This window comes from Ornithorhynchus anatinus, chromosome 2, assembly GCF_004115215.2.
Source record: "Ornithorhynchus anatinus isolate Pmale09 chromosome 2, mOrnAna1.pri.v4, whole genome shotgun sequence".
In the NCBI taxonomy this organism is placed as follows: Eukaryota; Metazoa; Chordata; class Mammalia; order Monotremata; family Ornithorhynchidae; genus Ornithorhynchus; species Ornithorhynchus anatinus.
The window spans coordinates 86,790,920-86,817,787 of record NC_041729.1 but is presented as its reverse complement, the minus strand read 5'-3'; the positions used below and the strand labels follow the sequence as shown (position 1 = coordinate 86,817,787).

The window sequence follows — 26,868 nt, the reverse complement described above, 5'->3', positions numbered from 1 at the left end:
CTCTTTCTACTGCCCATCCCGCACGCTCCGATCCTCTGCCGCTCACCTCCTAACTGTCCCCCGTTCACGCCTATCCCGCCGTCGACCTCTGGCCCACGTCCTCCCGCTGTCCTGGAATGTCCTCCCTCCTCACCTCCACCAAACTCTCTTCCCCTCTTCAAAGCCCTACAGAGAGCTCACCTCCTCCAAGAGGCCTTCCCAGACTGAGCTTCCCCTTTTCCCTCTGTTCCCTCCCTGCTCCCCCTTCACCTCCCTCAGCTAAGCCCCCTTTCCCCCCTTGCCCTGTGTTCCTCCCCCCTCCATTCCCCTCCGCTCAGCACAGTGCTCATTTGTTTATATTTTTATTACCCTATTTATTTTGTTAATGAGGTGTACATCCCCTTAATTCTATTTATCGTGATTAAGTTGGCTTGTTTTTGTCCGTCTGTCTCCCCCGATTAGACTGTAAGCCCATCAATGGGCAGGGATTGTCTCTATCTGTTGCCGAATTGTACATTCCAAGTGCTTAGTACAGTTCTCTGCACATAGTAAATGCTCAAAAAATACTATTGAATGAATGAATGAATTATGAATTAGGCCACAAAGCTGGCTTTGAGATTTTATTACACATTGTGTCATGATTTTACACAATTTTCATAGCCAGGGTTTCATATGTATGACATTAAACATAAAAGGTGTAGAGAGCAATGAAACATTTAAAATAGAAAAATTCACTTTTTCACAGCTAGGGTTAAACTAATGCAGTTTAATAGTAAGATGGAGAAATGGGCATTAGACACATAATAATAGTAATGGTGTGTTAAGCATTCGCGATGTTCCTTCACTATACTATGTACAAGACAATTCAACATGCAATTTCTAAAAATAAAGTGGTTGAGAAATGTGGACAAATTGATTTTGTGACAACTGGCATTCTAATTCAATTACGATACTGAAAATGAACTTTTTTTCAAGGTAGGAATAAAAACTATTTAGTACTTTTCACTCTGCAACACATAATTTATGGCTGCCATTTACTAAAGCTTCAACTGGAGGGGAAAGGTATTTTTAAAGCAGTACCATTTACTTACCAACTGCATTTCCAGGTACAAATTTCACTGATGAACTAATCTTATTTTCTTCTGAAAGGTCAGGTGGCTTCACAAGTAAGGGGCTTGTTGGATTAGTATGATCTAGAAGATAAAACATTGGCAAATACAGTTATGATTAAACAAATATTTGAATGTATAGCAAAGAGTCAAACAAATCCACCAAGCTCAGGTATGCGATATGAAAGTTCCAAAATGGAAACGGAAGTCCTCATGGGAGAAATTCCCCACCCATAATTTTATAGTGCCATTTAGGAATCAGAGACATCTATTTGGCATATATTTAGAATTTAAGTTTAGATTAAAAAGAAATACATTTTTATGAAACAACTTTGAGTTAATTTCCTCATGTTTGTCCATATCTTAATTTTACAGTGTAGATTATTGTCCAGCTAAGAAATCGCATGCTAAAAAAAGCTCTCACATAAGCAATTTGGAGATTTCACTAGTACTAATATATCATTCTTTAACAGTGATAGAAAATGATTAAAATGGCTTATTGAAAATTAAATAGATTTCAAGTTTATAACTTTATATTCCCCTAAACTCTTACAAACTCATACCCAACCACAGCACAAAAGTACTTATTTTATAATTCTCCATTGCTTCCTCCTACCTGTAAATTAATTTAAATGGCTGTGACCCCTACAAGATTGTAAGGTCCTTGAAGGCAAGGAGCATATATACTACTTCTACCATACTCTCCCAAATGATTAGTACAGTGCTCTGCACACAGTGGGGAACTCAACAAATGTTTCTGGTCGATATATTCCTGAGTGCTAGAAAAATGCATTTTTGATGAAAGGGCTGATCCAGCTTTAACTGCGTTTTTTTATGATGGCTTCATGAAGCTATTTAGAACAATTTCCCTTCACCAAATATTCAGGGCATTTCCACATTTGAAAAGAAAAACCTTCCATACACTAACAAATGAATCATTCTTGCACACCCTATATACCTTTAAATTCTTCTGTAAACAGAAGCCTCAACTGTATTGAAATTTTAGGATTTACATCAGAGAATAATAAAAGTGACAGATCCTGAATTGGGTATCAAATTCTACCCTTGGCAGGTAGACAACTTTAAGTAAAAAGTTAATATGGAAAAAGATCAAGCCGTTGAATACAGCTGAACAAAGATGTTACCCTACACTGGCAGCAGAACCATCCTTATTTTTTCTCCAACACCAGCTTCCTTACCACTTCCTGTTCTTTTCAGTTCCATTTCCTGCATATGGATTTTGCTTGGAGTCATTCGAATGGGAACTGGGTGAACAATAGCAGTATCCTAAAAATGGAATGGAGGAAATAGTGTCTTTTAAAAATTCACTCCAGAGAAACAACAAGAACTATAAATTAAACTCAAAACTCCAACAAGATTAACAAAACTATGCAGAATTTCTTAGTATGTTTTTTCAGTAGGCACTCACAACTTAGTGGAAAAATTGAATAAAAATTCAATTTGGGGTTACCTTAACATCAGCACTAATCTACCTGGAAAGAAGCCTAGCGTTGCTCAGAATGCACATTTTAAAAATTTATTTTACGAATCCAGTTTTTCCAATAGAAACTTTCAAAGCAAAGTATATGGGTTAAATCAAAGTGATGACAGCAAGTGATGAAATGATCTTGCAAAAATGCTGCCAGTGTCTTTATTCACAAGCAATATTTCATGTGGGCTTGAATCTGTAAGGCACCAGCATGCTTCTTACTGCAGGCTTAATATTTTAAAAATACTATTAAATCAATGCAGTTAGATCTTGAGGAGGGCGGGGGGTGAGTTAAAAAGACCACATTTTAGTGCCAGCTTGGTTTCTCCCCCAGCTTTGCCAGGGCCTGCTTAGTCACCCTGGGCAAGTCATTTAACCTCTTTGTATTTCCTCATCCACAAAACAGGGAAGATTATATTCTCATTCCACCTCACAAGATGATCTGAGGAGAAGATGTAGTAATGGATGTTAAAGTGTCTTGGAAGAGTATTTTTTAAAGCCCACTCTAAAAATTATTTTAAAAAACCCTATTTATTCCTGATAAACATATATTAATTTAATAAACTAATTAATTTGTGGGATCACTTTTCTTACTAAGTTGCTGTGCATTCTAGAAGCAAATTATTTTAACTTAAAATAAGTGAGCTTTGATTAATGGATCAGAGTTACATGAATTGCAATTATAAAGCATGGGATGTTCCACCAATTTATTCTAATATGAGAAATTACACAATCACATCAGGTTAGCTTAATTTCCAACCATATTAGGTTAATAAATATTATCAGCTAAATGAATACACTGGGCTTTAATTGAAAAATTTGGAAGCAAGTTCCTGTAAGTTTAGCAGCTCAACTAAGACGTTTTCATTATAACCATTCAGTCTACAAGAGTAATGCAGCAGCCATTCGAGTTATCAAAATCCTGCATGCACCCCAAAATTTCTGCCTGCAGTGCTGCAACCCTGCCAGTTCTCCAAACTTTCTCTGTCCCACAGTATCTCTCTGGCTCAGCTGGAGAAGAGCAGGGAGAGACATGCAAATGGATCACAGTTCCACCAGCGATGATGTCTCAGTTCCCTCTGGGCACCTCTCCTTCTGATCCCACCTTTCTGACTCCTTGCACGTCTCTGCTTTTGTGAGCCCAGAGGACAGGGACCAGTCTAACCTGTTTATGCTGTATTTACCCCAATGTTTAGCACATTAATAAGTGCCTAAAAATGACATTACTACAATTGCTGAGCTCCTTAGGCTTGTAAGCTGTACTAAACAGAGTGCAACTTCCCATTTTTCAGCTTGTCATTAATTTGGGACATTTTTTACCCCAAGTTTCAATTCCCATGATCTTGAGAAATGAGACTGCCTTTTGAGAGTTTCTACAGGTGGGATGACAACTGGTTTAATGAGAGAGGTCATAATCAGGGTTCAAGAGCAGTTGCACGGGAGAAAGCTGCTGGCATACTGATATTTCCCCAACTCTGTCGGCACCTGAGGTGTATATTCCTGTTTAGATAAAATGTCTTTTTTTTATTATGGATTACCTGATGATACTTGATATATACTAATTAATCCAATGAATGGAACTAGTAAATACCGCTTCCATTTTTTTCACTCAAGACTAAACAATTGTGAGGGAATGTTTTATAAAAATATGCATAAGAAATTTTATATGCTGCATTTATTATTATTAAAATTGAGGAAAAAATCCAAGTCATTTTGGGAATTCATAATGATGGTCATGGAAAACAGTCATGCCAAATTCAGCACAATCAGCAAAGGGCAAGGTCAAAATGGAGAGAAAAGAGATGGTAAGCAACAAGCTCTCGTTCAAACTAAAAATAACCTAAAATGCTGGAACAATGAAAGGAAACCTTATTAGAATTTGCTTATATCTCAGTAAACGTACACATCCCGTCTCCTCAAATGTGTGAATGTATCTTGAACAATTTCACATTTTCAAAATTCTGTTTTCAGGATCCATTTGATATCACCACTTCAAGGTTACAAAATTACAATGCAAAATTCCTGAAAATATTTTAAAATCCTCATTTTTATGACTTGAATTCTGAGGTGACAAGCTAATAGGCTGTGGAACACATCCTCCATCCTCCAGAGAGGGCAACAGGCACTGTCTACAAACATTTAATTGAATTTTCATCTGAATTTCAACTGAACAGTCAGAAGCTAGCACATAGAGGCTTATCTTTAGCATGTTTCCTTTAGGCTGTGGATTTATTCAAATCATATTCTATTTTTTTTCACCAATCCAATTCTTTCATCCCAGCAGGAAATGATCCTATAAACTCTCCTTTCTTCAGTTTCTGAAGAATGTGATTTCTAGCTCCATACTTCTACCTTTTTTGGTGAAGGTGTAATATACCAAATGAAGTTACACTATGGCAACCTAAGTCTTCTCAAACATATCTGGAGGATTCACAAACTTGTGGAAGTAGCAAAACGTAGGCTGGTTGTTTCATTGGTTTGAATTTTGAAAATAATTCACTTTAGTTACTAAATATATGGGCTAAACTACTGCCACAATGATTACCTCCAGATTCAAATTTCAAAACTCTCCTGTGCAGGCCTATCTGCTATAGCGTTTGATTTGCCTAATCATAAACCCAACATGCGCACAAACACACACACACATTCTCTCTCCTCTCTTGATTACTTAAGATTTATAGAAACTGTTACTACCATTTTGCATTTATACTATAATTTTCTTCCTAATCACTTCAAATCCTTAACAAAGGGCTTATAAAATTCCACTTGCACACAAAACTTGGGACTTGAAATTGTTCAGGAAAGTTGGTAAAAAGCTACAGGTGGACAAGTCAGGGCAATATCTGCTCAAGGCAGCAGCTGGGGTCAGGCTGACCTTCTCACACACACACTAATCTCTTCAAAGCTGCCTTGGCCCCCATGGACTAACAAGAGATTTGTAGCAGTGTCTGGAAAGTGGCTTACAGAGCACTTTTCTCCAGGGGAGCTGGTAGGAGGAGCCTTCATTTGTGTGTGATAACCAAAAAGCCCAGAAATGGAGATCTCTGCTTAGTACATGTTAGATGAATAGACGGCTCAGGAATGAGACAGTGGTGGCTGCATTCAATCTTCACCACTATTATCTTTTTCTGGGCTGAGAGGGTAGTTTATAGAAGCCCGTTCAGAGGCTCAAAGGGGTGTGCAGCTCTGTAACCACTGACCTGGCCTCAGTTCTGAAGATGTGGGAGCGTATACACTTTGGATTGCTTACGTGTGGTGGGGCCATTACCACCGCCTTTCCAGGGGACTTCAGGCTCCCACCTATCCTATCCTCAATCCTATCCTCCTCTCCCACTACAACCCAGGCTACACACTTTGCTCCGCTAACTCTAACCTATGCACTGTGCCTCACTGGACCCTCACTTATTTCATCCCCTCTGTCTAGACCATCTTCCCCCCGACCCAAAAAACCACCACCACCTTTGCTTTTTCAAAGCCCTATTAAAAGAACATCTCCTCCATGAAGCCTTCCCTGATTAATCTTTTATCTTCACCACTCCCTAAAGCATCACCCATGCACTTGAGTCATACGCCCTAATTTTGTAGGTACTCACCCCACTTTCACAGATCTTACGTATATATCATTATTCCCTGATCTGTAACTTTTTGTGTTGGTCTCCCCTGCTAAATTTTAAGATCACTAAGGGCAGACAGAATGTCTATTAACTTGGCAGAGAGCATGTCTATTAACTCTACTGCACTCTCTCATGAGCTTAGTACAGGGCTCTGCGCATACTAAAAGCTCAATAATCGATCAGCTGACAATTCCTTTTTTTCTGACCCATACAAAGTCCTAATGACAACTACTACCACCACCAGGAACCTGTACTCTCATAGCTCAGCCTTCAGTTTTGCTGCAGAGAGAAAACAAAAAGAAGGGAGGGTGCTGTGAATTTGGGAGGTGGGGATGGAGTCTGCACAAGGAAAGTGTCAAATGTTTGGCAAAATGACCCACTCTGGGGCCACAAATCACTGGGGGTCTCTTTCCCTCCCTGCCAAATTTTGGGTGAGGCTTTTAAACAACACTGATAAAACAGCATTAGATAATAAATGTCTTCCACCATCTTTTTCACTTTGACTTGAAAGAAAAACCATATAATAGATTAAAATAATTCCACATATCTAGGAGTGTACGAAGAGAATATTAACTGAAATCTGAGAATATTAACAACTTGCCTACTGACCTTGGAACCAAGCCTCTGAAGTTGGACGCTCTTAGTTGGTCTGCCACAAGGCAACAAAACTAGAACAGGATACGTTTTTATATTCCAACCATTCTTAGCTAGTGAAAACAGGTTTCCCTTTGCTGCCTCAGCACTTTCTCTTTCGGCCAGCCCTGATTTTAAGGCATGTAAGATTCCAGCTCATTCGATTACACATGAGCATGAAAGACATAAGGATAGTTGAAATCACTTGATCTCATTTTCGTCAGTAGATTCCCCCTCCTCTCCACAAAATCTGTAACATAATTGTTTAATTGTAGTAGAACTGATCACCCTGCAACTTTTATGTACATATTTGTATACTCTGCAATTTCCCCTATCTGTATTTATTTTGATGTCTGTCTGCTCCTCTAGACTGTAAGCTCTAAGGGTCAAGTCTACTGATTCTATTGATTGTACTCTCCTAAGTACTGAGTACATTGCTCTGCACACACTAAGTACTCAAAAGATACCACTGATGGCTTGATGCATTTTGGCTCACTTCCATTTCTTCCTCCTACCTTAGGACTTGGCATGAGGCAGAAATCTGGGATCCAACCCACTTCAATCTAGCATATTACTGGCTGGGGCCTCTGGCAAGTGCCCCAAAGGAGGGGAAATCAGCCTGGGCCAATCTGGAAATTAGTCTGAACTCACATCCAGCGATGCTACTGTACATATGGAAGATGTAGGTAGCACGACCCCAGGGGAGAAAACTTTTCAAGTGTAGAATTTACCCTATATGTGCAGCAGCAACTCATCACATCACAGACCTCCAACTTGGAATCCCCGAATGGGAAAAAGAGGAGATTTGGGCACCAGCGTACTTTTCCAAGCCACACTGGGTTCAGTTTGGTACTACCTAGACTTATCCCCAAGAAGCTCAAAATCCATGAGCCTGGGCCTTTCTCCCTGCATGCAAAGTTCTACCACACCAATCCCAAGAAGATAATGCATGCTGAATACGTGCAGTAAAAAGACTCAGAAGTCAGGTAGCAGGAGAAGATGAGACGTAGCAAGGATCTCATTCTACAGATTGAATGCTCGGCCTCCAAAATATTGAGAGTATTAATCAATCATATTTATTGAGCACTTACTATCTGCAGAACCAATCACTTTTATTGATATGCAGAGCAAAGTACTAAGCACTTCGGAGAGTACAATATAACAGTGTTTGGTAGACCCACTCCCTACCCACCGGGAGCTTATTACTTAGGGGGGATACAGATACTGAAATAATGTCTGCAGGGCTGAGGGTGGGGTGATAAAGAGTGGAAATCCAAGTGCAAAGGTGATACAGAAGGGAGTACATGAAGCAACATTTGCTTTTAAAACCCAGTTATTGTAACCTTTATTTACTATTACATTTCCTTAATATAATCAGTTGACCTATCTTTAGGCAGGTGTATCTGTGATATCTTTATTTCATTTTTTAAAAGTAGGTGACAAAGCTGCCTTAGAGGGTCACCTGTATGGTTTTCAGATTACAGGGCAAGAAGAAGATATTTCTTAGTTATTTTAAAAATTCCAGTTCTTACCGGACTAATGTCAACTCTCTCTTTGAAGGTGCCCATTCATATTTTTTCATCTCTTCACCTCACTTTATTTTACTCTCCTATTAATGAATTCCACCCAAATCCACTAATTGTAAACCCCTTAAGGGCAGAATCATGTCTACCAATTCCATTCATTCATATTTACTGAGTGTTTACTGTGTGAAAAGCATTGTACTAAGCGCTTGGGAGAGTACAATACGACAACAGACACATTCCCTGTATTCATTTGTACACTCCTAAGGTAGTACGGTGCTCTGCAAACAATAAATTCCGTTGAGATTATTTAATTTACGTTCTCTTTCCTTTTTGCATGGTGTTAATTTAATAGCACACTATTTTTTTGAAGCTGAAAAGCCCAGTGGAAAGAGCATGGGGCTGAGAGTCAGAGGACCTGGTTCTAATCTCAGTATTGCCACTTGCCTACTTTGTGACCATGGCCAAGTCACTTAACTTCTCTGGGTCTCAGTTTCCTCATCTGTAAAATGTGGATGAAATGCCTGTTCTCTCTCCTATTCTGATGGTGAGCTCCAGGAGGGACAGGGACTGTCTGACCTGATTATCTTTATCTTATATACCTACCCCAGAGCTTGGCCCAGTGCATCGCATATAGTAAACACTTAAATATCACAATGATTTTACTATTATTGTCTCTTTAAAGGTAATGGCATGAATAATGAGAATTACTAACTGACAAAATAGCTTTAAAATAATTTGGGCCAAATAAATGCATTTCCAATTGTTTTAATGAGATGTTCATCCCCTTGATTCTATTTATTGCTGTTGTTCTTGTCTGTCCGTCTTACCCGATTAGACTGTAAGCCCATCAAAGGGCAGGGACTGTCTCTATCGGTTACCGATTTGTACATTCCAAGCGCTTAGGACAGTGCTCTGCACATAGTAAACGCTCAATAAATACTATTGAAAAAAACTTTTAGGGACAGTTGCAATCCAATTACCAATCTGAGAAATGCATGACAAAGACCCTCGTCTGTATAATGAAGTTGTTGAGCAATTGGATTTCTTGTGATCCTAAAAGGTATCTCTTTGGTAGAACTCAAAACAGCAGCAAGAGCAAAGCCACGCCATTTGGAGAATGAAGAAAGCACCACACTGTATAACACACATACTTTACACAGTACATGATGTGTAGGCACACAAATAAAACAATACATACGTGACTATAGTCACATTTTATGGGCAGACTATGATCAAAAAAATCATATGCTATCTTGATAAATGTATGTGATTAATTTAGTTGTCATGGAACATTCTTTACAGACTGGACAACATATCTGGCTTTAAAAGAATTTTTCCTCACTGTCATTAAAATCAATAGGGGGAAATGGCAAAAAATCTTTCTCCCAAAGCATTCAAAACAAAAAAAATCAAAATAGCCTGCCACCATTCCCATCTGAGCACTCCAAGGAACCATGCATAATAGCTAAAAAAAACACAATGAATGGAAATTCAGGGTTAATAAAATTAATTTCAAACAAGCAAGCTAAGTGATTGACTTACAGGATCAGCTGGTGCAATGTTAGAATCAAATTGGGTCAGAGTTTGTGAGCTTGAAGAGCGTTCGCTAAATGTCTCCCACTGCTGAACAGACAGAGGAGAGACAAGTCAGCATGATGAGAGAGATGGAGTAAAAGATCACTGGAGAAGATTTAGCAGAGTAATTCAGGGATTGCACTGCAAGTTCAGTGGGGATCATAAGCCTAAACTGTAGTACCAGACAATCATTTTTTCCATAAATATTTTTCAGGTTCAGATTTACAGTTTCAAAGTAATCTCATGGAAGCAACTAGACTACAGTTGCAAGTTAGAATGGTCAGAATGATTACCCAATATTGTGTAAAAATATCTGTGCTGATGGGTTTTTTCCTGTAAATCTCACTTCTGAGGGTCTAAAATGTTTTTTCTAACTAGTCATAGAGATAGTTGATTTCAAATGTTAATCATTTGATGTAATTTACACTGTAATTCCCTAATTTTGTTTAAAACATTACTCTAGAGACTTGCAGGTGCAACCCCTGAAAGGTGATTCTACTATGTACATGCACATAATTCATACAAATGTAGAGATACTTAATAAAATAAGATCATTGAATCATAATGCAAAGAATTCTTGACAATCATGTGAGCTATTGTAAACCTGGAGCGAGTCAACCCCTGCAATCAGCATGACAGAATAGGGCCATGCTGGATCACAAGACAGAGCTACCAATCAGCAGCCCCCACTCATGCTAGGAACAAAATCAGAATATGGCCCAAATGAGAGCAAATTAAGCACCAGATAATGCAATCTAGATGAAATATTTTGATTTAAAAATTATAATACTGTTCAAAAGTGGTCAACTGAAATTAGACCCCTTCATTCAATGGAATGAGTCATTTATTAGTGTGACCACTTCACTTTGGATATGAAAGGATATTCTGTTTTGGAGAGTTCTTTGGAAAGGTTAAGGATTTTCATGTGAGAAAATGATGTTAGTAGTACAGCTGAATTTGATTCTGACAGGTACTGACCAATATGAGGCTCAAATAGAAAATGTTTCTAAGGATACAAAATGATCACTTTTTGGAGAGGAGGGAGATGGAGGAGAGGGAAACATACATATAGCACACATACAGAAACTTTAACACATACGTACAAAAACACCTACTCCAATAATCAAAATCCTAATTTGAAGATACAATTTTACCTTTCAACCTTCAATTTACCAAGAAGGGGGCAAACAATTTAAGAACCCATTAAGAAATGATGTTAAAAAAAATTAGCTGAAATGAACTGTCCAGCACTCCCCTAACTTATATAAATAAAAACTAGATAGCTGGATTCACTTAGGCTCTAGATAATGTCTAATGAACCAGGAGGTATTTCATGGAGATTAAAGGTATTTTAAAGAGAGACATAGCCAGGTAATATTCAATTGTATTTCATTTTGATCACAATGAAGTAAGAATACACTTACAAGTAACATTTGTTAATAGAATTAACCTCATTGATATATCTTAACATTGCATATCCACTGCAGGCATTCATAAAAAATGTTTGTTGACTGCCTGGATGAATTTTGTACTTAGAAGATAACTACCAAAAAGAAAGTTAATTTTTTGAAGTTTAAGTGACACAAGGTCACATCTGATAACTTAGTTCATGCAGTATGAGGAAAAATTAACATACATAAGTTTCAGTTTTTTGTAATATTAAAATATCAGGTGGAGAGAACTGTATGTCTGTCTTTACCCTTAGCAAAGATTTCAACTGCATACTCGCTGCAAAGAAACTGACACTCCTCCCAATTTATGGGCATGTAGGAACACTAAAAAGCACTGTGACTTGAATGAAAGACAAATTTCATTAGGAAGAATGCACATAAAAATTCATGATCATACACAATCACACTGAAATCTGTTTTACATGTCATACAATACTTACTAATTTTGAAATTACCATTGTAGAGGCAAATCGACAGAATTCAAAAGGAGGAAATAACTAAAGAAAATGTCTGACAATTTTTGGCTGGATAAAGTATGCTAATTAAGGCAGGTTACAGGTAGTAGTTTTTGTCACCAATGAAAATCTCAGACCCTTTAACTCTTTAACTCAAATAGTGAAGTTACTTTTTCCTAACGGATCAATGCGAATACCCTCAGCACCCCCAGGGAAAGGGGCCAATCCCAAATATTCCAAATGACTATCTAGAACTACCTCCTAGTCCCAACCAGATCCTTCTCCAGAGTTCTTCTCTTTTTATCACTGAAGAAATTTGAGCTTTTCCAACCTAAAAAACTAAACCAAGTAACATTGATTAATTTGATGTGCCCTCATCGTGCATCTGGACTCCATGATTATTTGGAAATTATATTCCTGCTTCACTCTGGAAGTACTTTTCAGAGTAGATGCTGCTTCTTCATTTTCCCTGTTTCCTCCACTGCCCCAAACAAAATGCAGTGTTCCTGCATCTATATTCTAATGGCACATTATGTGGTTCAGAAAAAGGAGAAGTGATAAATCCAAGCAAACACAATGAGAAACAGTGTGCTATTCCAAATCCTTTGGGCCAAATTACCCAGACTCATTTTGAAATGGAGCTCTCCTTAAGAAACTATGGAATCCATCAATGTGAAGTAGGATGAGGGAACCAAAAGGTTAGAATATTGTAACTTGAGACACTCATATCTCATAGGTAAGCAGAATGGCGTAGTGGATAGAGCATGGGCCTGAAAGTCAGAAGGTCATGAGTTCTAATCCTGGCTCTGCCACTTGTCTGCAGTGTGACCTTAGGCAAGACACTTCACTTCTATGTGTCTTATTTACCTCATCTGTAAAATGTGGAATAAGACTGTGAGCCCTATGCAGAAGAGTGACTGTATCCAACCTGAATTGCTTATATCCACCCCAGCGCTTAGTACAGTGCCTGGCACATAGTCAGCACTTAACAAATACTATAATTATTATATCTCCCTTTTCTCTGATTGGGCAATTAAGCAGACTGTTTTCAGCATGAAAGAACTGCTGCCAGCCCACTGGCATTTCTGAAACATTCTAAGTGTTCTCTCATCCATCTGGTATTGATTCAATTTTCCATTTTTTAAGTCTGCTACTAAGCTTACAAGTGTGGTGAACGAATACAGTCCGGCAGGCCCACCTTATTTGAGAACCCCTGTGTGTTCTTGTTGTAGGTTCTGAACTAACACGGAAAAAGCTGATTGATTATACATTTATCCAGTCCATCTAGCCTTGGGGCTTTTATCTGAAGGAAGCCTTTGTTCTTCATATCTTTGGGGATTTTCTTCAACTCAATTTTTAATCAAGGCTAAAAGATTGGCTCACTTTAATCATACATTACTGAAGCTTTTTTAACTATTCTAATTCATGATTAGAAATAAGTGGCTAAAATTACACCATGTTCAAAAACCTTGGTCCTATTTTAGGCCCAATATCTTTTATTACTTTAAAAGATAATTTGAGCTTTTACACTTTTTTATATATGCATATTTCTCTCTCTCTGTCTCTCTCTCTCTCTCTCTCACACACACACACACACACACACACACACACAGGAAGGAAAGGGGACTCAAATCTCTAAATGTTCTGCTACCCATATAGAAAGCTGTTGCATTTCTAGTACTGAGGGCTTTGACTAGAAAATGGCAGGAAATACAGTACTAACATGTTAAAAAAAATTCATCCACCATCAAAACTGCTTTTTGAAAAATGCTGAAATCTAATATATCATATAGGATTCACTATATAAAGATCATAAAGTGCAATCACAAATAACTTGTTCTGTACTCCTAAAGGGAGAATCTTTAATATTAATTTTGACTTTCTGTCTTTTGGAGTTAATTGTTCTTTGAGAGATATTCCGCATAGTCACATTTTTACTCAACTACAATTTGCTTTTAAAAAAAACAAAACACACAAAACACTCTATTTCACCACTTGGTAGGTCTTACCTTTCTCAAATTTATATCCAATTAAATGTCCTACTTCAGAGAAGTTACCAAAGCACTTATATATTCCTCTATTAAAGAAAGGGGGAGCTTTGCTAACCTCACTGCCCTGATTCAGTTCCGGCCAGGTTTGGTTGAGCGATGGCATTGATGGTGACTTGCTTGGAGGTGCTTCTGCCGGAGAGCCTGAAAAACCTACCTCACCTGACTGATCGCCAACGTCTGAAATAAAAATAACTGCAATGAACCAAATACTACACTTTAGAAACATTCACTTAGAAAGCTACCTAGCAAGCTTTCTCAAAATCATTAATAAGGTCTTGAGGTTTCTATTTCCCCATCCCAGTAGGCACCTTAATAAAATACAGATTTAATTAAGCCACTGCTTACCCTTACTCAGTGATCAACTCAGAAACAAAAACAATAACTAGTTCCTTTGACAATTTCTATCCCCTCAGAAGTAACCAATTTCAAAGGAATAAAGTATCATCCAATTAAATATTAGCAAAACGTTCCATTTCCAGGAAAATGTCAATGACTTTTGAATGTTAGAGAAAAGAAAAACAAAGTTATAGAAATGCAAAGGTATTTCCTAATACATTTTTTTGATGATACCTCATTGGGCATTCTCTCCTTTACTATTTACTTCTGTGAATAATCCTTCAATAAAAAGACATCTGTTCTTATGGTAATATTTAGTAATGAAGCAAATTTCTCCCAGAATTAAAAATGTACTTTTTTTAGGTTAGGCTTTTCTTCTCTCTATTCTTTTTAACCTCCAATAGTTTAGCTCTTCTTCTGACACAGCATATTTAAGTGACTATTTGCTAGCATGATGTTTTACTGGACAGGAGGCTGATCACAAAGACAGATGTTTGAACCCTCTGTTTACAGGACACAACATTACCATTTTCTGAAACCTTGGGCAAGTCATGTAAACCTCAGTTCCTCAGTTTCTCCATCAAAAGAATAAGAATATTTACCACAAAATTCTTGTTCATTAATTTTGATCCTTCAAAAAAGAGGACTGAACACAAAGTATCCCTGTGCACATTTTAGCTTTTCAATCTTTTCCTCAGTTCTTTGAGTCATAATAAAATTTGTTTCTCTACTCTGAATTTCTTCTGTTTCACTGCCATTGTTATAGGATGTGGACCAAAAAGTAGTAAAGCTTACTCACAATCACAGGACCAAGGCTTCCCCATGCTGCTGTGGGATTTACTAAGTAATAACAACCCATAGTTTTCTTTACTTCCTCCACTAGCCACAACGCCATCTTCTCATTTACAGGGATCTGGCCTGGTTTGGTCATCTTGGGTCTATTCCATACCTACTCAAACTCAAACCTCTACACTGGTCCTATAACTGCTCAAACTGTGTGTATGTAGTGGTGGTGGGGTTGAGGGAGAAGCAAAATTTATGAGAGAGAGAAGGAGAAAAAGAAGTGATATCTCCTTAAATGCACCCCCCGTCAGGCTTTGGTCCATTTTATCTCTTAAATACCTCAAATAATTATTCGTTCATTCGTGTTTATTGAGCACTTACTGTTTGCAGAGCATTGTACTAAGACCTTGAGAGAGTACATCAATAAAAATACACACTTCTTGCCCACAATGAGCTGGTTGGGAGAGGTAGTTCAATTGGGAAGCAGCTTAGCCTTGGAAAGAGCAGTGGCCTGTGAGTCAGAGGACCAGAGTTCTAAACCCGGCTCCGCCACTTGTCTGCTGTGTGAGCAATTCCCTCATCTGTAAAATGGGCAATAAGATGGGGGAATTGGACTGTGTCCAACCTGATTATTTTGTATCTACCCCAGTGCTTAGTACAACGCCTAGTACAAAGTAAGCACCTAACAAATACCATTTAAAAAAAAAATCCCTTCCTCTGGAGTCTGTAGAACTTTATTAAGCCTTGGTAAGTGTATATAAGATAGGTGCTCTGGGTCCAAGTTTACAGATATGACTGCTCTCACCTGATTATCCTATATCTCTTCCCCAGTGCTCAGTACAGCGCTTGACACATAGGAAGCATTTACCAAATACTAAATAGCAGCGCGAGCCCAGATTAAATCCAGAGCCAATCCTTACTGCCAATGGAATCTGACACAAAGCTTTAATGATACACAATGAAAAAACAGAGGGGAACCAGAAAGATATTAAGGACTTATAAAACCCCTACCACAACCCAACTAAAGCCATGGGCAGAGAGGAGGTGGTCTAGGGCCAGAGTTGGAGAATTGGACTTTTCTCTCATATGAAAGAGAGGTCTTTCTATTGCAGCTGAATTCAGACTTTTCGGCTCCTTCTGTGCTTTCTCTAGAGTAGTGGGAATGGCAGGAGAGAAACAGTTCCAATGCACCTGACATAAATTAGTCAACCCATGTCTTCAGAGCTACCAGGAATCCATCCCCCAAATAGCTGTTTCCTTCACTTTAGCTTCAGTGCATGAGTAAGCCCATTCACATAACTTTAATCCCTAAGATTTTATCCTTGAGGAGGCCGGGATGTAATTTTACTCTTACCTTTATTCATTCATTCATTCAATAGTATTTATTGAGCGCTTACTATGTGCAGAGCATTGTACTAAGCGCTTGGAATGAACAAGTCGGCAACAGATAGAGACAGTCCCTGCCATTTGACGGGCTTACAGTCTAATTGGGGGAGACGGACAGACAAGAACAATGGCAATAAACAGCGTCAAGGGGAAGAACATCTCGTAAAAACAATGGCAACTAAATAGAATCGAGGCGATGTACATTTCATTAACAAAATAAATAGGGTAATGAAAATATATAGAGTTGAGCAGACGAGTACAGTGCTGAGGGGATGGGAAGGGAGAGGGGGAGGAGCAGAGGGAGATGGGGGGAAAAGAAGGTTAAGCTGCGGAGAGGTGAAGGGGGGGCGGTAGAGGGAGTAGAGGGAGAAGGGGAGCTCAGTCTGGGAAGGCCTCTTGGAGGAGGTGAGTTTTAAGTAGGGTTTTGAAGAGGGGAAGAGAATCAGTTTGGCGGAGGTGAGGAGGGAGGGCGTTCCGGGACCGCGGGAGGACGTGGCCCAGGGGTCGACGGCGGGATAGGCGAGACCGAGGGACGGTGAGGAGGTGGGCGGCAGAGGAGCGGAGCGTGCGGGGTGGGCAGTAGAAAGAGAGAAGGGAGGAGAGTTGGAAGGGACAAGGTGATGAAGAGCCTTGAAGCCTAGAGTGAGGAGTTTTTGTTTGGAGCAGAGGTTGATAGGCAACCACTGGAGGTGTTTAAGAAGGGGAGTGACATGCCCAGATCGTTCCTGCAGGAAGATGAGCCGGGCAGCAGAGTGAAGAATAGACCGGAGCGGGGCGAGAGAGGAAGAAGGGAGATCTGAGAGAAGGCTGACACGGTAGTCTAGCCAGGATATAACGAGAGCCCGTAGCAGTAGCATAGCCGTTTGGGTGGAGAGGAAAGGGCGGATCTTGGCGAAATTGTAAAGGTGAAACTGGCAGGTCTCGGTAACGGATAGAATGTGTGGGGTGAACGAGAGAGACGAGTCAAGGATGACACCGAGATTGCGGGCCTGAGAGACAGGAAGGATAGTCGTGCCATCCATGGTGATAGGGAAGTCTGGGAGAGGACTGGGCTTGGGAGGGAAGATGAGGATGCAGGGTCCCAACCTAGCCTCCTGCTGAAACGCTGTGTCAACCCTGCCTCCCTCCAGCTGGATCTATTCTGTCCCTGACATCATGAGAGCATCGGGGCTGGAAAAAAAAGGCTATGATCCTAAATTATTGCTTTTCAAGTCAACCTAAACAGGGACATAACTCACAGGACACTTTCCATGTTCAAAAGTAGGTGTTGTAAGAGGAGGAAACAACATAAAATGGCTATTCTGCCATACAGTATATGTACTTATTCAAATCTGTGATAAATGTGGTGGAGAGAAAAGACCAGATGGAAAGACAATTTGGGACACTTTAAAAGGCATGTCCTCGATATAGCATCTAGCAGTGATCCAACACTGGGTCCACTGTTTCGCTGGTTAATTGAATTTTCAACTAGGCCACACCAGGAAACCAGACTCTCAAACGTTCCCTCTAATGACTTCAAATGCTCTGCTAAATTTGCTTAAACTATGTCTTTGTATCTATGGTGTTGCTTTCTTCCCAAAAGTAAGACTTTACTTTCAGAAATCTTGATCTGATTATCTTAAAACAACATACAGCCAACTATTCACTTTTATGGCTTTCCCAATATCATTAGTTTATTCCAATAATGGGGGCTCAAGTTCCAGTGTAACTGCAATTACTTCAGCAATAAGCCAAACTTCTCCTTCGCTTATCTCAAATCTGAATGTTACATTGTTCTCTGAGGGAACCTTTCCAATTCTACATTAGAAAAATATACTACCAGGTTTTAAAAGACCATAAGCCTCTAAAAGAAAACAAATATGTAGTCCCAATCTGATTCACCAACATCAAGATATAAATTAAGTAGTCTTTAAGCAGCAGTTAAAAGCAATAATTTAGGATCATATGTTTCTTTTCCAGTCCCCATGCTCTTATGATGTCAGGGACAGAAAGGATCCAGCTGGAGGGAGGCAGGGTTGACACAGTGTTTCAGCAGGAAGCTAAGTTGGGCTACTGCATCAGGTACGAGTAAAATTATATCCCTGCCTCCTCAAGGATAAAATCTTAGAGACTTAAATGTTGTGAGTGGGCTGGCTCATGCACTGCAGCTAAATTTGAAGAAAACATGGCTATTTGAGGGCTTGGTTACCGTTAGCTCTGAAGACATGTGTTAGTTAATATATGTCAAATACTTCTGACTGTTTCTCTCCTGCTCATTCCCACTACTCTAAAGTACAGAGGACCTGAAAAGTCTGAATTCAGCTGCAATAGATCTCTCTTTTATATGAGGTTATTTTTTAATGGATTAGTTAATATTGCTGTGATTACAGTGAATCTTCTTCTATAAGGTGAATTTCGAAGGGACCCAAATGACTAACATTTGTGTTGGTTGAGAAACTCTGAGCCCGCTTTCAATATCGACTCTCTTCCCTGTCAACAAACTACATAGTAAACTGTATTTAGCAGTTACTAGCTAGTGAGATACAAACAGCATCAGTGAAAACATACGAAAGGTACTAGGAGGCATAAAGGTAATAATAATAATAATAATAATGTTGGTATTTGTTAAGCGCTTACTATGTGCCGAGCACTGTTCTAAGCGCTGGGGTAATAATGTTGGTATTTGTTAAGCGCTTACTATGTGCCGAGCACTGTTCTAAGCACTGGGGTAGACACAAAGGAATTGGGTTGTCCCACGTGGGGCTCACAGTCTTAATCCCCATTTACAGATGAGGTTACTGAGGCACCGAGAAGTTAAGTGACTTGCCCAAAGTCACACAGCTGACAAATGGCCTAGCCGGGATTTGAACCCATGACCTCTGACTCCAAAGCCCATGCTCTTTCCACTGAGCCACGCTAGGGTAGATACAGGGTAATCAGGTTGTCCTACGTGAGGCTCAGTCTTAATCCCCATTTTTCAGATGAGGTAGCTGACGCACAGAGAAGTTAAGTGACTTGCCCATGGTCACCCAGCTGACAAGTGGCAGAGCCGGGATTCGAACCCATGACCTCTGAGTCCCAAGCCCAGGCTGTTTCCACTGAGTCACGCTGCCCAAGCCCGGGCTGTTTCCACTGAGTCACGCTGCTTCTCTAGCTTCTCTCACACTACCTAGTTAGAAAGAGTCCTTCAAAATTTATTAATGTAATTATATCTCCCTATGGGTATTCTTTAAAAAAGCCACTGACTATGTGCCAGGCACTGTAGCACTGGGATAGATGCAAGATAATCAGGTTGGACACAGTTCTTATCCCCAGTGGGACTCTCAGTTTTAATCCCTATTTTACAGGTAAGATGACTGAGGCAGAGAGAAGTTAAGTGGCTTCCCCAAGGTCATACAGCCCCTGGCTTTAGAACCCACAACCTCTGATTTCCAGGCCCATGCTAGACCATGCTGCTTTTAGTTCTAGGCAAGGCTCAAGCTCTGAAATGGGATTTAGCCAGTGCGTCAATAGCCCAGTGCTTTGAAGGGAGCTATATGTACAAAGCCTTAGCAGCCTTTTCTATTTGCCAAATTTAAATATTTATTTTACAATGCTCTGAAGTCAACAAAATATTACTTAGCTCATGGGAGATGCAATAAAAAGCACAAGCAGTAGCCAGTTTCTTTTAATTGGTGAAGCCAAGTGTGCAGCCATTGCTTTTAAATTGCTGTTATGATTACAAATGTTACTGGCCCTTCAAAAACAAACTGCAAATTCTTTAAGGACAGAAGGAATCTGGTTAAGAGCCTCACTGAGTATTCAAAAGCAATGGACAGAAAAATGGCTGCCATCAACATGCTCAAAAATGCGGCTTTCAAATTGGACATAAGAAGCAGCGTGGCCCAGTGGAAAGAGCACGGGCTTTGGAGTCGGAGGTCATGGGTTCGAATCCCGGCTCGGCCACTTGTCAGCTGTGTGACTTTGGGCAAGTCACTTAACTTCTCTGTGCCTCAGTTCCCTCAACTGTAAAATGGGGATTAAGACTGTGAGTCCCACATGGGACAATCTGATTCCCCTGTGTCTACCCCAGCGCTTAGAACAGTGCTCGGCACATAGTAAGCGCTTAACAAATACCAACATTATTATTATATTTGTATACCAATGTATTCAAAACTGGATTGACAATTATTTGGAATTTCAGTAGTAATAATGTCATGAAGCATTTTCTGTTTTTGAAAGATTTCGCTAAAAATTATATTCATTTCTACAGCTGCATGCAGCTGAAATAATCAACCAATGGTATTTATTGAGCACTTATGTGCACAGCTCAATATTAAGCACTTGGGAGAGTACAATACAACAGATAAAGTGGATAACTAACTGAACTGGGGTTTTTTCTTTTTTTTCTTAACAAGCTCTCCAAATACATCGTCCTTGAGAACACATTAATGTAAAGTGAAACTTTTAATATATTTTCAATGCTAGAAGATTACAAAAACATTCAATCAATCAACGGTATTTATTGAGCGCTTACTATGTGCAGAGCACTGTACTAAGCACTTGGGAAAGTAAAATACAACAGAGTTAGAGGACATGTTCCCTGCCCATTCCCAATAAACCCCAGCATATGCATTTAACAAATCTGAATTCGCATGTTGTGTTGAAACTTTGTATAGTAGACAGAGTGAGGAGCCACTTAACATACTGGTCATGTATCATCAGGGCTAGAAAAATCTAAAGGAATTTGGGTGTGTCCAGAAAACTACAAGATGACTGTAAAATCAGAGCTTCTGTTTTGGAAAACATGTCTAACAAGTCTAAAGTTAAACAAAAAACCAGAACTGAACAGGACTTTTGCCCAAGCCAAATAAACATAGTCCTGTAATTCAGTTTGAAGATTAAGGCTATCCAGGAATAGAAAAGATGAAGAATAAGGAGGCTAAATAACAAACCAAAACAAAAAACACCCTACAGATTTCAAACAACTGGTTGATGAATGTGAATGCCAATCTAGATGACAGTACCCTGGAAACCCCATATAATGACACATGACGGATTACAGATTGCTTTGAGCTGACAACCTGAACTGCTAGGCTATCAACTTTCAAAGAACAGAGGTCATGAAGAAACCAGAGAAAACAAGATGGCTTCATCAACAGCACAGGGTAGCTGAATTTTACTCAGTCAAATGATGCACTGAGTTAGAAAGCAGGTTTTTTGGGCAAAGGAACAGTCTTAAAAAGAGAGGTTATCAAACTCGTGCCAAAGCACATAACACATAACAGTGTAATTTACTAAATGAAGGACCTGCTATCAAAACTGAAGAAATATATCATAAAGTGGCCTGTCGCCCCTTAGATTCACATATATCTGGTTGTTGGGCAGGGATTATCGCTATCAATTGCTGAACTGTACATTCCAAGTGCTTAGTACAGTGATCTGCACATAGTAAGTGCTCAATAAATACGACTGAATGGATGAATATATCTATCTCAAACAATGGTGCTTACTTACTGCATGCTACTGAATACAGAGCACTAAGCAACCTGATTAATCTTTATCTACCCCAGTGCTTAGTATAATGACTGGCACCACAGTAAGCACTTAAATAACATTAAAAAACAAAACAAAAAAACCAAAACAGAGTTAGTAGACGTGTTTCCTGCCCACAAAAATCACCACAGGCTTTAAAACACTTAGTCACTTTGCCCCTTCTTATCTCACCTCAGTATTCTTGTACTACACCCAGCCCAACCGCTTCACTACTCTAATGCCAATCTTTTCCCTGAACCTCCACCTCGTCTATCTCACCTTGAGCTCTTGCCCACAGCCTTCCCCTGGCCTGGAATACCGCCCCCCCTTTGTATCTGACAGATAATTACTCTCTCCACTTTCAAAGCCTTATTGAAGGCATATCTCCTCCAAGAGGCCTTTCCTGCCTAAGCCCTCTTTTCCTATTTTCCACTCCCATCTATGTTGCTCTGACTTGCTCCCTTTATTCATCCCCCACCCCAGCCCAACAGCACTTATATTAACGACTATAATTTTATTTATTGCAGCACTTATATTAACGACTATAATTTTATTTATTTGTATTGAAGTCCATCTCCCCCACTAGAGTGTAAGCTCAATGGGGGCAGGAAATGTGTCTGATATTATTGTATTGTTCTCTCCCAAGTGCATAGTATGGTGCCCTGCACACAGTAAGCACTCAGTAAACACGACTGACTGACTAAAGCAACAAGTTACTGAAAAACCTCAGTCTGTAAAGTAGAATTACTGATATCTCCAGTAACAAAATTCCATTATATAATGTGTTTAAACAAATTATACCATCAACATCAATAGTTTACCTTACTCCACAGCTGGGAAGAGACTTTTGGGGCTCAGCTGATCTGTCCCAGACTTTAATATGAGGAGAATAAGAGACATGGGGATTTTTAAGGCATAGTCAAAATTCAACTCAGAAAAGTTGCCTCCTCCAGGAAGTATTCCCTGATGCATTCCTCTCCTGTCAGTGACACCTTCCCTTCAGTGCTCATAGGAAGCAGCATGGCTTAGTGGAAAGAGCACAGGCTTGGGAGCAGGCTTGGGAGTCAGAGAACACGGGTTCTAATCCTGGCTCTGCCACTTGTCTGCTGTGTGACCTTGGGCAGCCACTTAATTTCTCTGTGCCTCAGTTACCTCATCTGTAAAATGGGGATTAAAACTGTGAGTCCTACGTGGGACAACCTGATTATCTTGTATCCACTCCAGTGCTTAGAACAGTGCTCAACACATAGTAAGTGCTTAACAAATACCATAATTATTATTATGATGTGTTTACTTAATCACTTACATAGGTCTAGTGTTAATATCTTTCATCATTCCATGGTATATTCATGAATTTGCATCTGCTCTCTTCTCTCATTTGATTCTAAGCAACTCAATGGTGGGGATAACATCTTTTGCTTCTTCTATACACTCACTTCAAGTGATGAATCTATTGCTCGACACATAAGAGGTGCTTATGTGTCATATAAGGTGATCGTATTAATGGAAAGACCCAAAAAGGGAGCCAAAGAACTACACCAAAAATACCATAAAGCACACCACGATGCAACATGACCGAAACCTGTCTGCCTCCCCAACTCTAGACTGTAAGCCCATTGTGGGCAGGGAATGTGAATGCTTATTGCTGTATTGTACCTTCCCAATCACTTACAGTGCTTATGTCATGCTGTGTGTGGAGCAAGGTGATGCCATCACTATGCTGTGCAGCTGCTTCAGAGCAAAAGGCGTTTGTTTCCAAAACTGAGGGAAAGGGAAGGAGGAAGAAATGAAAAGTGATCAGGGAGGTGGAAAGAGGAGGGAAAAAGGAGGAGGCAAGGGAAAGGGGAGGAAAGGAAGAAGTGGTAAGGGAAAGGGGAGGGAAGGAGGAGGAACGGGAGAGAAGAGAGAGGAGGAGAAAACAGAGGGAAGAGAAGGGGGAAAAAGAAGAGTCAGGGAGGGCAGGGAGTTGGGGAGAAGTCAACAACAGGCCGCTCCCTGGAGCACCTGTGAGACAGGAGGGGTGGGTGAGCTGCAATTCCCAGAAGGCCACGGACCTGGTCACCCACCGTAGGAGGGAAGGTGAAAGTGGCGAGACTCCAAGGATCTACAGGGCCCGGTGGTCAAGTCTGGGCAGGGTGGAAGTCGTGCCCCTTCTGAACATCCACCCTGTGCTGTTTTGCAATGGGAAAATCCTCACTCTACTCCTCAGAGGGAGGCAGTTCTCACCTTTCAAGGGAGGAAGTGGACTTCCCTGGGGGTTCGGCAGATTTTTGAAGCCAGGAGGGAAGCAGGGAGCTGTAGGCAGGAGCAGTAAGAGGCGCAGGCCTGGGGCAAGGACAGCCCACAGTCCCCTATCTTCCCTTCTGGGTCCCAAGGTCCCCATGAGCCTTAGGCCGGGGACCAGGTCCATGGACTTCTGGCGGAGGGCCCCGGGTGGACTGCCCATTGCTGATTCCCCCCCATCTCTCTTCTCCTGACCTGACACAATATGCCAGTTGAAGTCCAGCGACTCCTCACTGTCTGCTGGGGCTTTTGGTTGGGTCATGCCTTCAGCGCCATGTCCATTAGCGGCACCATTCATTGAGGGAGATTTCACAGGCCCTTCCCTAAACCCTTGCCCGGAGACCCCGCTTTAGAGCCACAGGCTGTCAATCCTGACTATGGGGGCTCATTCTGACTTTTTTTACACTGGCTAGACAACAGCCTCCAGCTCTTGAGGGTTTCCCTGGCTACAGGTGGCACTTTGTTATGCGCAGGGTCACTGTACACTTCTGTAAAGAGGAAGAGATAGGGGATGGGTAGGAGGAGAGGCCCAATTTTTCCCTCTTCCCCCACTTAATACCACTGAATAATTAATTCTAGCCACTGGTCGGGAAGCCTTAATATAATTGTGGATTTCTGCAAAAACAAGTTATTGATAATTATGGTGGTTTTTTTAATGGTATTTGCTAAGCGTTTACTATGTGCCAGGCACTGTACTAAGCGCTGGGTAGATAGAAGTTAATCAGGTTGGACACAGTCCTTGCCCCACATAGATAAGATAACTGAGGCACAGAAAACTTAAGTGATTTGGTATTTATTAAACTTCTATTAGATGATAAGCTCTTTGAGGGCATGGGTCTTTCCTACCAACTTTATTGCACTGGCATTTATTAAACTTCTATTAGATGATAAGCTCTTTGAGGGCATGGGTCTTTCCTACCAACTTTATTGCACTGCATTCTCCCATGGGTTTAGTGCTCTGTACAGAGTAAGCGCTCAATAAATGCCAGTGATTATATCTGTGGAAGGTATCCTCTATGGGTCTGCATTACTCCATCTTTCCCTCTCCCACTCTGGCATGGGTGGGAGAATAGAACCTTAGGATCAATGGCTGGGGAACGCCCCTGAGTCAAAAACTATCCTAGTGTGCAGTAGTATAGAGACAGGGACTCATTTCAACTGAAGAGACAGCTGCATCTGCATCATTAACCAACCAAAGGATGGCCTCCCAGCTTCAAAGTAATTTTTCTGCCTGGGGCAAGAATCAGTAGGAAAAAGATGTTTTTTTTCACTGCTGGCTGTAGAGCTCCTTAAAGTAGCAGAGCCTGAGTTAAATAAAAATCTGTGCATTGGAAAATCTTGACTAAGGCCAGACTATTCACCACATCCTACCACTGACCTGGAATGCCCTCCCTCCTCACATCCACCACACTAACTCTCTTCCCCTCTTCAAAGCCCTACTGAGAGTTCACCTCCTCCAGGAGGCCTTCCCTGACTGAGCCCTCCCTTTACCTCTGCCCCTCCTCCCCTCGCCATTCCCCCTACTCCCTTCCTCTGCTCTACCCGCTTCCCCTCTCCACAGCACTTCTGTATATTTGTCTATATTATTTCTCTATTTATTTTATTCATGCTTTATTTTGCTTTCTGGCTCCCCCTTTTAGACTGTGAGCCCATTGTTGGGCAGGGATTGTCTCTACCTGTAGACGAATTGTACATTTGAAGCTATTAGTACAGTGCTCTGCACACAGTAAGCGCTCAATAAATACGACTGAATGAAGGAAACTTCAACCAAGCAACTATCATTTTCTCTGAATTCAGTAAGTACGGTATTATCAGTATTCTATGATACAGTGGAACAGTCAACAAATATCAACCAATTTTTGAAAGTAGCACATCCTGATCTTAGCTGACCTATTAGCTTTATCTCCTACCAAATTCTGGGCAAACAGAAATTGAGCGGGCCCAGTGAAATGTCACAAATCCATCTGAATTATTTTTTCCCTCATTCAAATACCCAAGGAACATTTCTCTCCTGCTGCGCATACTGCTCGATCAGTTCTTTCTTTGTCATGGCTGCAGGCTCTAAAATACTTTCCCCTCTCTCCCAAGACCCCATACTTGCCTAACTCCAAAGGGGAAATAAAGCTAGAAGATGCAGTTATTCTGGCCTTTCCTTGTCTCCCTCTTCTCAATACCTCATCCCATCGCTAGATACTAAAAGGAACTGGATTTTGGAGGCCTCTGAAAGATCCCCAAAAGTGAGCCTTGAACAGTGTCAATACCCTCACCTAAGAGCCAAATAAGATTCACTCTGAGGGATTTTCAGGAGCCTTAATGAAGGGTTAAAATGAAAACTAAGCCAATCCTAGAAATGAACCAAGAATGCTAGTTTGGCCAACGGACAAAGGTTTAAGGAGACCTAGACCATTAGAATATTTGCATGTTTACATGCCATAAAATTCCTGAAGTCACATGAAAGATGGTGCAAGTCTGATGTTAATCATGCTAAAATTGACATCTGTAAATACCCTCACCTAAGAGCCAAATAAGATTCACTCTGAGGGATTTTCAGGAGCCTTAATGAAGGGTTAAAATGAAAACTAAGCCAATCCTAGAAATGAACCAAGAATGCTTGTTTGGCCAATGGACTAAGGTTTAAGGAGACCTAGATCATGAGAGTATTTGCATGTTTACATGCCACAAAATTCCCTGAAGTCACATGAAAG

The 26,868-nt window shown here is 40.4% G+C and overlaps 1 protein-coding gene across 1 annotated transcript in view; it reads right to left on the bottom strand.

Moving 5' to 3' along the window:
* REPS1 (RALBP1 associated Eps domain containing 1) overlaps positions 1 to 26,868 on the bottom strand; it is a 94,601-nt gene that overhangs the window by 12,014 nt on the left and 55,719 nt on the right. Inside the window, 4 exon segments of the mRNA XM_029057595.2 lie at positions 1,071 to 1,172; positions 2,288 to 2,375; positions 9,893 to 9,973; positions 13,938 to 14,059. Of these exon segments, the coding sequence (XP_028913428.1) occupies positions 1,071 to 1,172; positions 2,288 to 2,375; positions 9,893 to 9,973; positions 13,938 to 14,059 (393 nt within the window).